At 46.1% G+C, this 12,524-nt stretch overlaps 1 protein-coding gene across 2 annotated transcripts in view; it reads right to left on the minus strand.

The window, feature by feature from the left end:
• Positions 1-2,117: 2,117 nt before the first annotated feature.
• LRBA (LPS responsive beige-like anchor protein) overlaps positions 2,118-12,524 on the minus strand; it is a 546,641-nt gene continuing 536,234 nt past the window's right edge. For both annotated transcript variants that reach the window (XM_014455776.2, XM_023754983.1), the window contains 4 exons: positions 9,786-9,887; positions 8,071-8,267; positions 4,618-4,769; positions 2,118-3,265 (listed from right to left, as the gene is read on the minus strand). In XM_014455776.2, coding sequence (XP_014311262.1) covers positions 3,175-3,265; positions 4,618-4,769; positions 8,071-8,267; positions 9,786-9,887 — 542 coding nt within the window. In that variant the 3' untranslated portion in view covers positions 2,118-3,174. The remainder of the gene's footprint in view (positions 3,266-4,617; positions 4,770-8,070; positions 8,268-9,785; positions 9,888-12,524) is intronic.

Genomic DNA, 12,524 nt, shown 5'->3' on the forward strand with positions numbered 1-12,524 from the left:
GGTTAACATCACACTGCATGCCACGAGGAAGGAGGGAAGCTGAGGAAGGAGGGAAGGAAGCGAGGCTGGTTGCTCTCCTGGGGGAAGGAGGAAACGTCCCGTCCTCTGTGGGGGAGGCAGGAACAGCCCAGGAGAGGCCCTGGCCTGTGCTGACGTCACTCGGGTTATGCAGATCTCGGGATTTAAGTCCTGTCCCCTCCTTTCTGTTTGTGAGTGTGCTTGGGCCCAATGTGATGACGCGTGGTGACGTGAGGCTACGGGCCGGCCGGGTGCTCCTCCGTGACCTGGGACACACACCGGAACCTGCGAGGCCTCTCCGCTCAGTGGAGGGTCCTTCCAGCTGTGCAGACCCTGCTTCTGGCTGCAGAGGGACCTTCCCCTGGGCCTCTGCGTTCCCTGGCAGGACTGGAGACTGGGGCAGGGCTGACGCAGAGGAGGACCAAACCAGGTAGGTCCGCAATTGTGTGGCCAGGAGCTCTTGAAATCACAGCCAGTAAGAAGGTATTGAAGACACCTAGTGAAATGCTCTCCCCTCAGATTCCTATTTTGGTAGGTCAGTTATATCATCTGCTGTTTGAACGCAACTGTATTTGCTGAAAAGGGTGCTGAGTGGATGTGTGGTCTGGCTGCATCCGGGATTCCCTGGCCACCTCGTGAACTTGACCCCCGCGATCTCTGCCATCTCCCCAGCCCTCCGACAGGGAGGTGGGAGAACCCTGGGCACCAAGTATGTGCGCTCTGCTCTTGGGGCTGAATGGAAAAGGGCAGCTCTGGGTTGTAAGTTCTGACCGCATGACCTACACTGAGCTTCTTATGGTTCCCACGCGGATACTTTGAATCTTGCCCTGCAGGCTAAGGAATACAGCTGACGTGTGACGTTCTTTCAGGGTCACAGTGGCTCCTCTCTGTGGAGTTAACGTGAGAACCTTTGTTCCTGGAGGGCTGCGTGCTGTGGTCTGAGCTGCTCATCCAAGAGCGGTCTGTCCCATTTGTATCGTGCGCTCGCCCGATTCTCCTCTCCGGTCTCCCAGCCCTCACGCGTCCCCCCGAGACCTCGTGGTATTCCTTACATCACAGGCCTCGGGGACTGGGTTGGTGACATTTCAGAAAGAGTCAACACGGTCAGGGAGGGAAATCCTCATTTCTTGAGGCAACCGGCTTTGAAACCAGCCGTGAATCTGTGTCACTGACGCGCCGAACTTCCAACTGCGTCCACGTAGTGAGCCTGCCCCACTTCCCGTCTGTTCCGTAGTTCGTCCAGTTTAATCACAAACTACGCCAACATTGATTCCCCCCCTTAACTAGTTTATATTTATTTAAAATAATGTTTTTTAAAGGGAGTTAAATTGGATACATGAATGTTGAGTAAACAGTACTACACCGATTCTGTCACTCAGAAGCCCTTGTTTGACGCCAACTCTACTTAACTGTGAATTCAGTTACTTCTCATAGTTCTAATTTTTAAAAGCCATCTGAAGGCAGTAGAGGCGCCAGTTTTCTTCTGAGGCTTCAAGAGGAAGTTGCTTTATTGTTAACTTTGCTTTAGGGCTGTCTTACGGGAGAGCTGAAGTATCGTATACCCGGCACATGACTTAGGTATTCCTAATTTTCTTCCACCATTTTCCCTGAAGTTTCCAAAGTCTGAGATCTCAGATTAGTCCCAGGGAGGATGCTGGCTAATTTACAGTAATGTGGGTATTTCTGCGACTCTAAGGTGTACTTTCCCTTCCCCACATTTTACCAGCTACTGTTTCCTTTAGCGGCTTAAGAAGCAACGTGGATTTTAAATGAAACAAGACACACAGCTCCCTCTTTGGTCCATGGTGAGTGGAGATTAGTGTTCTCATTTGGGAGCTTTCTGGCCACAGAAGGTTTTATTCAAAAGAGCCTCTCTCTTATTGGTTGTTGTCCAGAATCTGTGACTGAAACAGACATTTTTTGGGATAAATAATTGTTTTATCAATGTCTTAAAATTAGGAGTGAAAAGATATTTCCAACAACTCAGTAAACAGTGGCATTTAATTTCCCTGTCAAATTGAGCTGTTCCAAGTCCTGGCTTGCAGAGAAGAGCAGAGCGTGCAGAGAAGGTAAGTTGCAAAAGAAACAGAGATGGGATGTCAAAGTTCACAACATACAAAGAGTTTATTTATGCAATACAGACTTTTTCTCAAATATTTTTCACAGAATTCCACACAGCAATCTACTAGAAAAGTAGAATTATACAACACCAAAATAACAGTTTCTTAGTATAAATTGCTGATCAAAAGGAAGATGAAGATAGTTCAATAACAAAGAGAAGGTAAAACGGGTGTTACTCAATCCAGCACCTGGCAGCCTCTGTCCTCAGACCCGGTGGGGGTGGGGGAGCCCCGTGGGGCTTGGCCTCAGTGCTGGGCACAGTCACACCTCAGGGGGGACCTTTGGTACTTGCAACTTAAAGAAAAACAAAGTTGTGAGCCCAAGAACATTCCCATCATTTCATTTTGGTGTGCCATGAAGACGGCAAGTCAGGAAAACATTGCAAATAGTTCACCCTTGCTATAACATTAGCTCCTTTCATGTTAACCACACAATAAAATAGCTTCCCCCAAACCATAATTTTCTAGGTCTATAACATGCTTGGAGAAGAATATTGATAGAAATAACTCATTGAGATGTTTTAAATTACATGTAGCATAATTTAAACATTACTATTTAAATCCCAGAAAGTTCAGCTCATAAGAAGCACAATTGTTTGGAAAAATACAGGACCAAAAGTACAGCATAAAATTCCCCTATCCCAATATTATAACCCATTTCCTTATTGTTAAAATCATAGATTTATCAAGATTACAGATAAATGGGAAATGTTTTTTCATAATATAGCTAGAATAAGTGGGTTTACTCACTCCAATGTGTATTTTCCATAATTGGTGAAAATAGACTTCTCATTATGACTAAAAATATAGATTTCTTTTAAACTACAGAACCCAGCAGCCAGTTTTCTGCTTTGCTATATACCTCCCCCCCAAAAGTCAAGCAAAGTCTACAAAAATAGCAATTAACTTTAAAAAATATTTTGCTGCTTTGAGCAAATTTAGATTACATTCAGATGTGTTCGCTATTCCTAAGGGAAGGAGGCCCCAGGGCACGTCCCCTCCTGGGCTGGGAGCAAGGCTGGCGTGTGCTGTCCCATCAGTAGCGGGTCTGGTACTCATGATGCCACCGGTTAAAGTCGTTGTAGAAGAGAACGATGCTTCCTGAGGCCATGCCAGCAATGATGCACCTGGGAGAAGCAGAGAGGAGGAAGGGTTCACACACCTATTCCTTTCCAAGGTCTCTGCTACAAAAGAAAGAGCTGCCCTCCCCAAATCTACAAGGTAAATGTAGAAGTTGGCGGTCAGAGCTACAGTGTGTGCCAACAAAGGTATGTGTTTTAATGACTAAAATGCAGCCCTGAGTAAGCTCTGAGTGCCGCCTGCCATTCTACGAGGAGCCACAGCTTCCCTTTTACAGAAAACACAGCTAGTCCGGGCAGGATGCGCCACGGACACCTGAGCAGGCCTGGCGTCCACACTGGGTATCGCAGTCGAAGGAAAGAATCCCAGTCCCACAGTCATTGCTGGTGGAGGGGTGCACACAGGCAGGGACAGCGATGCTGCTGACAGGTAGAGAATCAATGAAGGGGCCGTGTGGCCGGATGTGGGCTCTGCTCCGCAGGAGAGTCATGTCCATCATGCTCTGAGCAGGGCCCGGTCCTCAGAACACAGTGACTTCCTGAGGTGACTGCTGCAGAGGTGTGTGTGGGGCGGGGACACTGCTCTCCTGTCCCTGCGCAGGGGTGAGCTCCTCTGGACGGTTTGGTTGAGCCAGGCCGCGGAGGTCCTATTCAGTATCCTCCCTACCACTTCACAGCAAAATCAGGAACTAACGTCGCTACACAAGCTCAGCTAAACATGATCAAATATGTGCTGTCTATAAGGGACTCACTTTAGGCCTAGTGACAAACAGGCTGAGAGTGAAAGGATGGAAAAAGACACTCCCTGCAAACAGTAATGAGGAAACAAACTGGCTTCAAGTCAAAACCTGAGGAGAGACAAGGGCACTAGATCTCCACAGAAAGCTCAGTCCACACGGAGACGTGTGAGAGTCGAAAAGTTCACTAAACACAGTGGAGCGGTGGCAGCTGTACTAGTGTAACACTGAGTGGACCTAAGGCCACTGACGTGTATGCCAAAAGGTGGCTTTCAGGGAAAATGTTGCCACACAAAAACAATTAGGAACTAAAATGAGTGACTATCTATTAAGAGGCAATAGGAAACCAGATACAAATTATCACCCCCAAATTTACCGCTTGGGAGCGTGTAGGAATTCTCATGAACAGAGACCCAGGCATTTTGCATCAAAGGTACTTTAAGAAACACAAAAGGCTTAACTGAGATGTAACCGGAGCCTGTGTTACTTATGTCTTTCTACTCATGGAGCAGTCAGCCTTTGTCCACGGGGTTGTGCCATCAGAAAGGAAACCCCACCATTCATTGGCTCTCTTCATTGCTCAGGTGACCTCCACAGCCCAGCCCACTTAAATTCCCGCGGCTGCTTTTAAGCCACCATCCGCAGACCTGACTGCAGTGTTACCTCTGGTCGTAAGACAGGGCCATGGCCCGGATCCCAGCATCGCAGCCTGGGTAGGCAAAGAGCTGCTTGAGGTCAGACACCTGCCAGACCTTGACCACACCGTTGTCTCCTCCTGTGAGCAGGTACTGCCCGTCCCGGCTCAGCTGGATGGCCTGTGAGACAAAGCAACGTTCAGGTGAGATGTGGCTCTAGGGAAATTTCACCTCTGAGTCTGATGAATTCCTATGCAACAGCAGCTACTGCAGCGTAGGGAGAAGGGAGAGATCATGTGGGCTCCTGAGTTTTAGGAAATCGGGAGTCAGGAAACTTTTGCTATTTTTCAAAATCAAATGGACAGTTAGGCCCTGCGTGAGTTTTCTTGTGTTTCCTCTTTAAGGACGAAGCGGCAGACGCTTCCAGTGCTACGATGCCTCTCAGTGCCTCTCAGAGCTGCGTGTTGTGGACTGGGACCAGCACTCTGCGGAGGCCCGGGCACCTCTGCAGGATCCTGGGGACGGGCTAGGCACGCTTTGTACCAAGGCCGGGCAGAGAGAGCTCCTGACACCTGTCCCCAGTAAAATGCTGCTGCCTGCAGGGCCTTCACAGCAGGGGGAGGACAATGTGGTAGGAACCAGGTACTCACACCCCCAGGCTGAGCATTTTCTTCTTGCCCAGGGCAGACGCGGAATTTGTCCTTCCATCCTGTAAAATGGGGCAAAGGCAGACCAGTGCCTGTTGTTATATGACTGTCTACATTTTCTAATGGTTGAGAAAAATAAAAGAATATTTCATGACAGGTGGAAAATGATATGCATTCCACATTTCAGTGCCCATAAACAAGGGTTGTTGGAACTTAGCCACACCCGCTCATTTATGGCTCCTCTCACAACAGAATACAGGGCCTGCAAAGCCCTGTATTTACTGTTTGTCCTTCCTACCCCTGGAGCTAATCCTATCTCCACTGCCCTTGGAACCTTCGTTTCCTAGCTTAGTAAGATCCATCGCCTTTCTTAGGGAGGGGACAGAGTTCTACAAGTTACTGCAACCATCTGTGATCCGTCCGCCCGGACACCGTGGGCCTGGGAATACTGTGCTAGCAAGCCCGAAAGGATACATCTAACTTCTGATAAATGTATTTATGCTCAGAGTTTCCGTATAGTTGCCTTAAGTCTTTAATCTACTTTTTGCCAATTTTTTAAAAACCATCGTAAGGATTGTCTCATAGCCATTCAATTCACTTAAATGCCAACTTTTAGTGGTCTCTTAGATATGGCTTACTCTCACGAACACAAAAATCTAAGATATAAAAACCCAAGTGTGGAAGGTAGTTACATATAAGAAGTATTCTCCAAATCTAAACCAAATGTGAACAGTAAGATTTCTCAAAGTAAGTAAAAGTCAATATCCTCTGCCTCCCCTCATTTCATGAGTGGCCGTCTCCGAGGGTCAGGACCTGCAAAGGAGCCTGGGCCAGGTAATCATTTGCTACACTTATAGAATCCAGCTGATGAAAATCCATTAACCTTCTGGTTGTGGTTCACTTGAGTTTTATGCTTGAGGCTTTTTACTGGGTAAGCGCTATATAAAAACATAAATTAAAACCATTAATCTTTAACTCTGTTTTAGTAGAGAATCTCTAATCTTAGTTTTGTTTGGAATTACTTTAAACTTGGATTTTTAGGACCATCCATTCATCAGTATCCAGATCATTTGAGTAAGGGAGAAGATGCCTTTCCCGGGAAGGACTTGTCCATTTCTCCTGAGCAGCGCCCTACCTTCCATCCAGACCAACACCCAGGGAGATCTCAAAGTTAACATGCCTCAGCACCAGGAGGGGTTGAGACTCGGGTTCAGTGGGCTCAGAGATGTTCATTCACCTCACCCTCTGAAATCCCAAGTGCTGCGCTGGGGGTGAGCACACCAATCAGGCCTGTAAGTAAGAGGGTCTCCAGCACTGCCTGCTGTCTGGGTCCTCTCCCCCTTCTCTACTACTCTCTCCTCTTTCCGCCTCACCTCACTCTTCCTCTCTCGGCTTTTTCTCCTCTATGCTCTCCTTTCCTTTCTCTTCTCATCTCTCTCCCCTACACTCTCCTTTTGTTTCTCTTCATCTTTCCTCTTTTATCCACTCTCCTTCTCCCTGCCAGGCAAGCTTACTAATCACAGAGTGCCACCACTTACAATTAGTGTGATAAAGTACGAAAGTGCTGGTGGAAAAGCAATGGATTGTTTAAGCTTGAAACCCAGTGGGAAATATTAGAGGAGAAAAAGCAATGGCTACAGGATAGAGAGGAAAACTAGTGTAAACAAACAGTCTGCAGTAAGCCCCACCACCGCCTCCAGGCACTTCCAGAGCCTTCGGTCCTGACGAGCCCCAGAAGCTGTTAGCCAGCCGGGGATTTCAAATGATTTTACAGATTTATTAGTGTAGCTGACACTATAATCGCAACTCAGAGTGACAGATGATCAGCATTATTATTCCAAAGAGGAAAGGCAGCCCTCTGATGGGTACTTGGTTTAAATGAAGTGCTATGGGGAGGAGGGGAAATGAAAGCAGAGTGAGAGTCCCCGCCTGCCTTTGTGGCAGAGGCGGATGCAGCGTGGACACGTGGAGAGAGACCCACGCTACTTACTGAATTAAGAAACCCATCCCAGAATAAAGGAGCAGCAAGTGCCCTTGAGTTCATCATGGAATCTATAGTTAGGGTTTTACTTGCGAGAAGGGGTGATCAGAAGGGGAGCATTTGTGTCATCTAAGCTGCCCTGGTCAGGAGCAACAGTGGATAAATGTCCAGGCTCAGCTAAAACCACACCCAGCGGGCACAGGCTTCCCCTCACTCACCCTGAGCCTCACCAGGAGGCCGAGGTGAGACAAGGACCTGCAAACCCCTTCTCCACCTGTCCTGAGGGAGGGAGCCCTGTCTTGAAGAGGAAGTGAAACCCTGGAAGGCCCACTAGCATTACCGTTTCTTCACAGCAAAATGGGAAAATGTTTGCCTAATTCAAATCACAATGTGAAATCCAACTCTGTCACCTTGGCAAGACTGGGTCTTATCATCCACGAGAAGTCAAGTCTGGAGCTAGATGCTAATCCTAAATAGTCCTCACCCCCACCAGCCTATAACGAGGAGACAGGTCTAGGTGTCCTCTATTCCATTCTTTTAGATTTGATGCTCAGATACAAAAACACTGAGCCCGTGCCCTGGCAAGCCACCCAGAATGGCCCCAAGAGATCTAAGCCAGCCTTTCCAGCTGAGGGCTCCCACACTGAGCAATACGGTCGGCAGGGCTGGGACGTGCCGTGGTTGGCGGGGTACATGGCCTCTTCCGAGTGCTGCCTCATTGTGGGGTTGCAGGGTGCATGGAAAAGAGAATCTCAGCAACTCAACAGGGGTTTCTTTAAGGAACTCTCTCCCCTCCCCACGTGCCATCCTGAGGTAAGTATCTCAAATCCTGAAGAGTTTGAGTGGCACTCACCCGGATGTTGTCCTCTGTTTCCATGGTGGCCTGCAGCTTTCCGTTCACGCTGAATATACAGAAGAACCCGTTCTCGTAAAATATGACGCAGTGGCCCTCTCTCGAAGCCTGGATGAGTTTTGGTTTCAGGCAGTTTTCAGGACCCTCCAAAGTCCTTAACAAGTCTCCATTCATGGAATGTATGAGACACGGTCCTTCTGAGAAAGGGGGAAACAAAACGCAAGATTCATTTTAAGGTGGGAACAGCCCACTGCGAATGAATCGTGAGCACAGGTCAAAGGGCATCCCAGAACTGCAGTGCCCTTACAGAAAGCCTTCAGAATGACACATCTTCCCAGTGCCACTGTGCAGAATTCCCTGTGCATGCCGGCAGTCTCACCTTGCCCTTGGGAGAGGAGAGAGCTGAGTCACAGACGTGCAAGTTACTCTATGAAATCATTAGGCCAGCGAAGACCTTCCTGTTAAAGGAGCCCTGAAGGCACAGAGGGTGAGAACTGGTCAGGTTGGCAGGTTCTCACGCCGCGTCCTATTCTATGAAGAGAAAGCGGCAAGCACTGCTCTTGAGAAGGTCCTCACAAAGAAAACACATGAATTCTCTGTTTTAAATGACAGTATGCTAATAAGTAAATGTGTGTTTTTCCTACTTTTTCATGTCCATATATACGTGTATGTATGCAGATGTGTGTATAAAGAATTTTTAATGTTTTGAGAACATTCTTAAAAATGTCATAGACCAATCATAAAATCCCTGTTGATTATTAAACTCACTTTGCTGGTTTTAGCTTGTACAGTCACGTGCATGGTCCCACACCTCAGTGCAAAGCTAGGACAGCCTGCAGTATGACAGGTTTATTTACACAGCTAATGGGAATCACATCTAGTCCAAAACCTCATGCTAGCTAAGGATATGTGACACTGTTGGGCATTAGAAGGTAAAAATTCCAGTCGGTATAGAATTTTTGCTATCATCATTTGTGTTTCAATGTTTGGACCAGCTAAAAACATTTAAAAACACAATCCATTGACTATTTAATAAGTCTTGTTACTTAGACTAAGTATTATAGTTCAAAACATAGATAAAGTGACTCAAATACTCCAAGCTTCCCCAGGAGATGAGCGTTTTTGTGTGTTCCGAGCGTGTGCTCTTGGAATGCCTGCTTGGTATCTTTGGTCTAAATATATGCTGATGTTGCTAGGACAAACCTCCGGGCAGACCAGCTAAGTACCTTTCCACTCCATTCCTGGTGCCATCCTGGTTCCTGACTAGACCTGGGATTTGGAAGTTAAAACAGATGGGTCAGGCGCTTCCATTCAGGTGTGAGATGGAGGCAGCCCAGCCAGAGTTCCGAAGAGTAAACAAACATACAAAGATGTCCCTTGTTCCAGCCCCACTGCTTAGAGCAAGGCTGTGAAACAGAACTTCCTGCCGTGAAACAGAACCATGTGTGCTGTCCAATATGGTAGCTACTAGTGAACGTTGAGCACCTGCAATGTGGCTGGAGCCAGATGCTAAACAGTCCTCATCCCTACCACCCCACCAGCCTATAACGAGGAGACAGGTCTAGGTGTCCTCTATTGCATTATTTTAGATTTGATGCTCAGATACAAAAACACTGAAATGTGGCTGGAGCTAGATGCTAATCCTAAATAGTCCTCATCCCTGCCCCTGAATGAAAGCAAACAGCACATGTTTTATGGCAGTGCCACCAACTTACCTGTAGAGCCACTCAGGACCAGGCCGAGCTCAGCGCAGATGGCAGCACAGGTGATCGGGTAATCATGGCCAGTCAAAATGGCCCGTGGGGTGGTGGTCCCACCTTCAGGAAAAGAGAGATAAAAAGGGCAAATTAATTCAAGTTCACGCAGGGGATTATCTCCCTCTCCTCAGATGAAATGATCAGCAACTTGTTCCTAATTCCCATAATGGCTAAATCTTTTACTTATAGTTTTGGAATTTGTCCAAAAGCCCTATTTTAGAACCAGATCCAAACTATATGTTATATTGTGAGGACCACACGTTAAATGTGTAATCCTTATGTAATTATCAGGCAGCAATGGTTGAAACCTCAGGGTAAAGTAAGTCAGAAATCTGCATTATAAAATGCCTCAGGTACTCTCCCAATCTAAATATAAGCCCCCTGATCAGATGATTTATGGATGGATGACTATAAAAGTAGGGATTTAGGCTTGATTCACATTTCAAAGAGCTCCTTCTTCCTCCTCCTCCACCTCCTCCTCCTCCTCCTCCTCTGTGGGCCACCGAGACCCCGCCACAAGGAAGACAGCCACAAGGAAGACAGTTCTGAGTAGGATTCCTGGTGTCTCAAAGCAGCCCCTCTTAAATATCTACTATGTTCCTCATATATAAATCTCGGAGTATATTTCTCTATGATTCAGTCAAAAAACAAAGAGAAAAAGCTCCTACATGTAATTCTACTGGTAGTGCTTGAAAATCAGGGAGGCGGTGAAGAGGACAAAGGAGAGGTACCCAAGTAACGGGAGCTGCTGCAGAGCATCCTCACAGGTAGGAGGAGCCATCCTGTACCTCGGTCACAAGCGAAAGAGAAAACTGGCTGATAAGGAACCCACACCATGACTGGCCCCAGCACAGAAAAGGAAAACAAAGATGGGCTTCCTTTGTGGCTTGATTCATGCTGAGCCACAAGGATAAACTGAATTCCATAGCCCAAAGATACTATTTTAAGACTAAACGAGCCCTTTATTTCTATAGTCACTAAGAACCAAGACACAAAAGCCTTTACAAGTGGGACTGTCGGGAGCAGGGTGTCAGCATTCTTAGATTTCCTTGACCTGGCTGGTTTCACAGTATTATTGATAAATAATACTGTATAATCGAAATGGGACAAATGCGCTTAGAAAGTAGGTCACTGCCACCAGCTGTGGAACTCTGCAGAGAAGAGTAACTTGTCATCCTAACCCAGACATGTGGCTGTCCTTGGTACAGTCACACTGAGGAGAGACCTGGTGGGTCAGGGAAAATCCAGCGGGATCCTAATGTCCTTGAAAAGGCAAACACATTTCACTCCAAAGCAGTGGTTTTCACAATGGGTCCATGGGTTCTCTGAAATTTCATGCAAAATGTATGTACATGCCTATGTTTTTTCTGGAAGGATGGGGGAGGGGGGGGAGGTTTCACTGAATGCACGGGTATCCATGACCAGAAGCAGGTGAAGAGTGTCTACTATGAAGACACTTCCCCCGGAGCCTGCAGTTACTTCACATCTTGTCATTACACATAATCACTACCGCATGTCACTGGAGGACACAATGACAGCTGTGTCCACAGTGTCCTCCGTGGCTTTTGGTGACTATGGGTCCCTGTGAGCGAGACTGCAGCATAGCAAACTGCACCACACTGGCCTGCTGCGTGTGGCCTGACCTGGAGCTGGCTGACCTGCTTAGTGATAAAGGGAGACCTCAAAAAACCTATGAAAAAGCAAAGGAGAATAAGAAGGTTGATTTGATTCCAAGTTTCAAAACGCCTCTGGGGAGGGAACCCTACCTTAATTACAAAGTTTACTTGACATTTTTCCAAACAAGAAAGAATCTGTCACAAAGACAACTTTTTTTTTCCCCTGAAAAAAGTAGACAAATTTGGGGAAATTTTTAAGAAAAGAAACACATAATTTAAGCCAATCTGAATTGCTTAATTTTCTGTTAGAGATAAGTCTTGCTACAGAAATGAGAAATAGGTGTTATGTATTTTTAAAGTTACCAATACTTTCACCCTTATTCATGCTTCCTCCCTTTCCCAAGATGCTCTACATTCCACAAAAATACCTACAATGTTATTTTCGAAACTAATGTCTAATTATATCAGCAACTTATTTAAAATCAAGAATTAAAATCATTAAGATCTAAGGCATACATTTTCAGTGATTACTCTTCTGTTTTCATAAGTCAACCATTTTAAGGGGCGGGGGGGTGAGATTTGTGTTTTAATTTGAATTGTCTTGGAATTCCTTAGTGGTAAATGAAGGTTTGAAGGAAAACGGATGGCAACTGAAAACAACCTAAGTGTCAACCAAAGTAAACACAGGGCAGATGGGTAATGGCAGACCCAGAGAACACTATCACCTAAGCATGTCAAGGCTAACTTTTCTTTTCCTAGAGCGAAGAATACTTTCTCAGGAACATGGGGAGGAAGTGAGAATATTGCTGACAACTATTTCTTTCATGCAAAACAGTTCGAATATTGAGAATTTTCTATGACTACAAAGCCTACCAATTAACCCCATAAAGTGAGTTAAGGTATAAGCATTATTTTCTGTAAACTCATAATTAAAATTTTAATAAATATGCTCTACTTGCAAAATACTAGTTTCCAATAATCCACGCTATACCAATCATGTTTGCCTCTACACACATACGATGAAATTTCAAAACAGAATAAAGGTTTTTTCTTTTCCTAGGCCCAATCTCTAAATAAAGAA

This window comes from Myotis lucifugus, unplaced genomic scaffold, assembly GCF_000147115.1.
Source record: "Myotis lucifugus unplaced genomic scaffold, Myoluc2.0 scaffold_1, whole genome shotgun sequence".
NCBI classification, from domain to species: Eukaryota; Metazoa; Chordata; class Mammalia; order Chiroptera; family Vespertilionidae; genus Myotis; species Myotis lucifugus.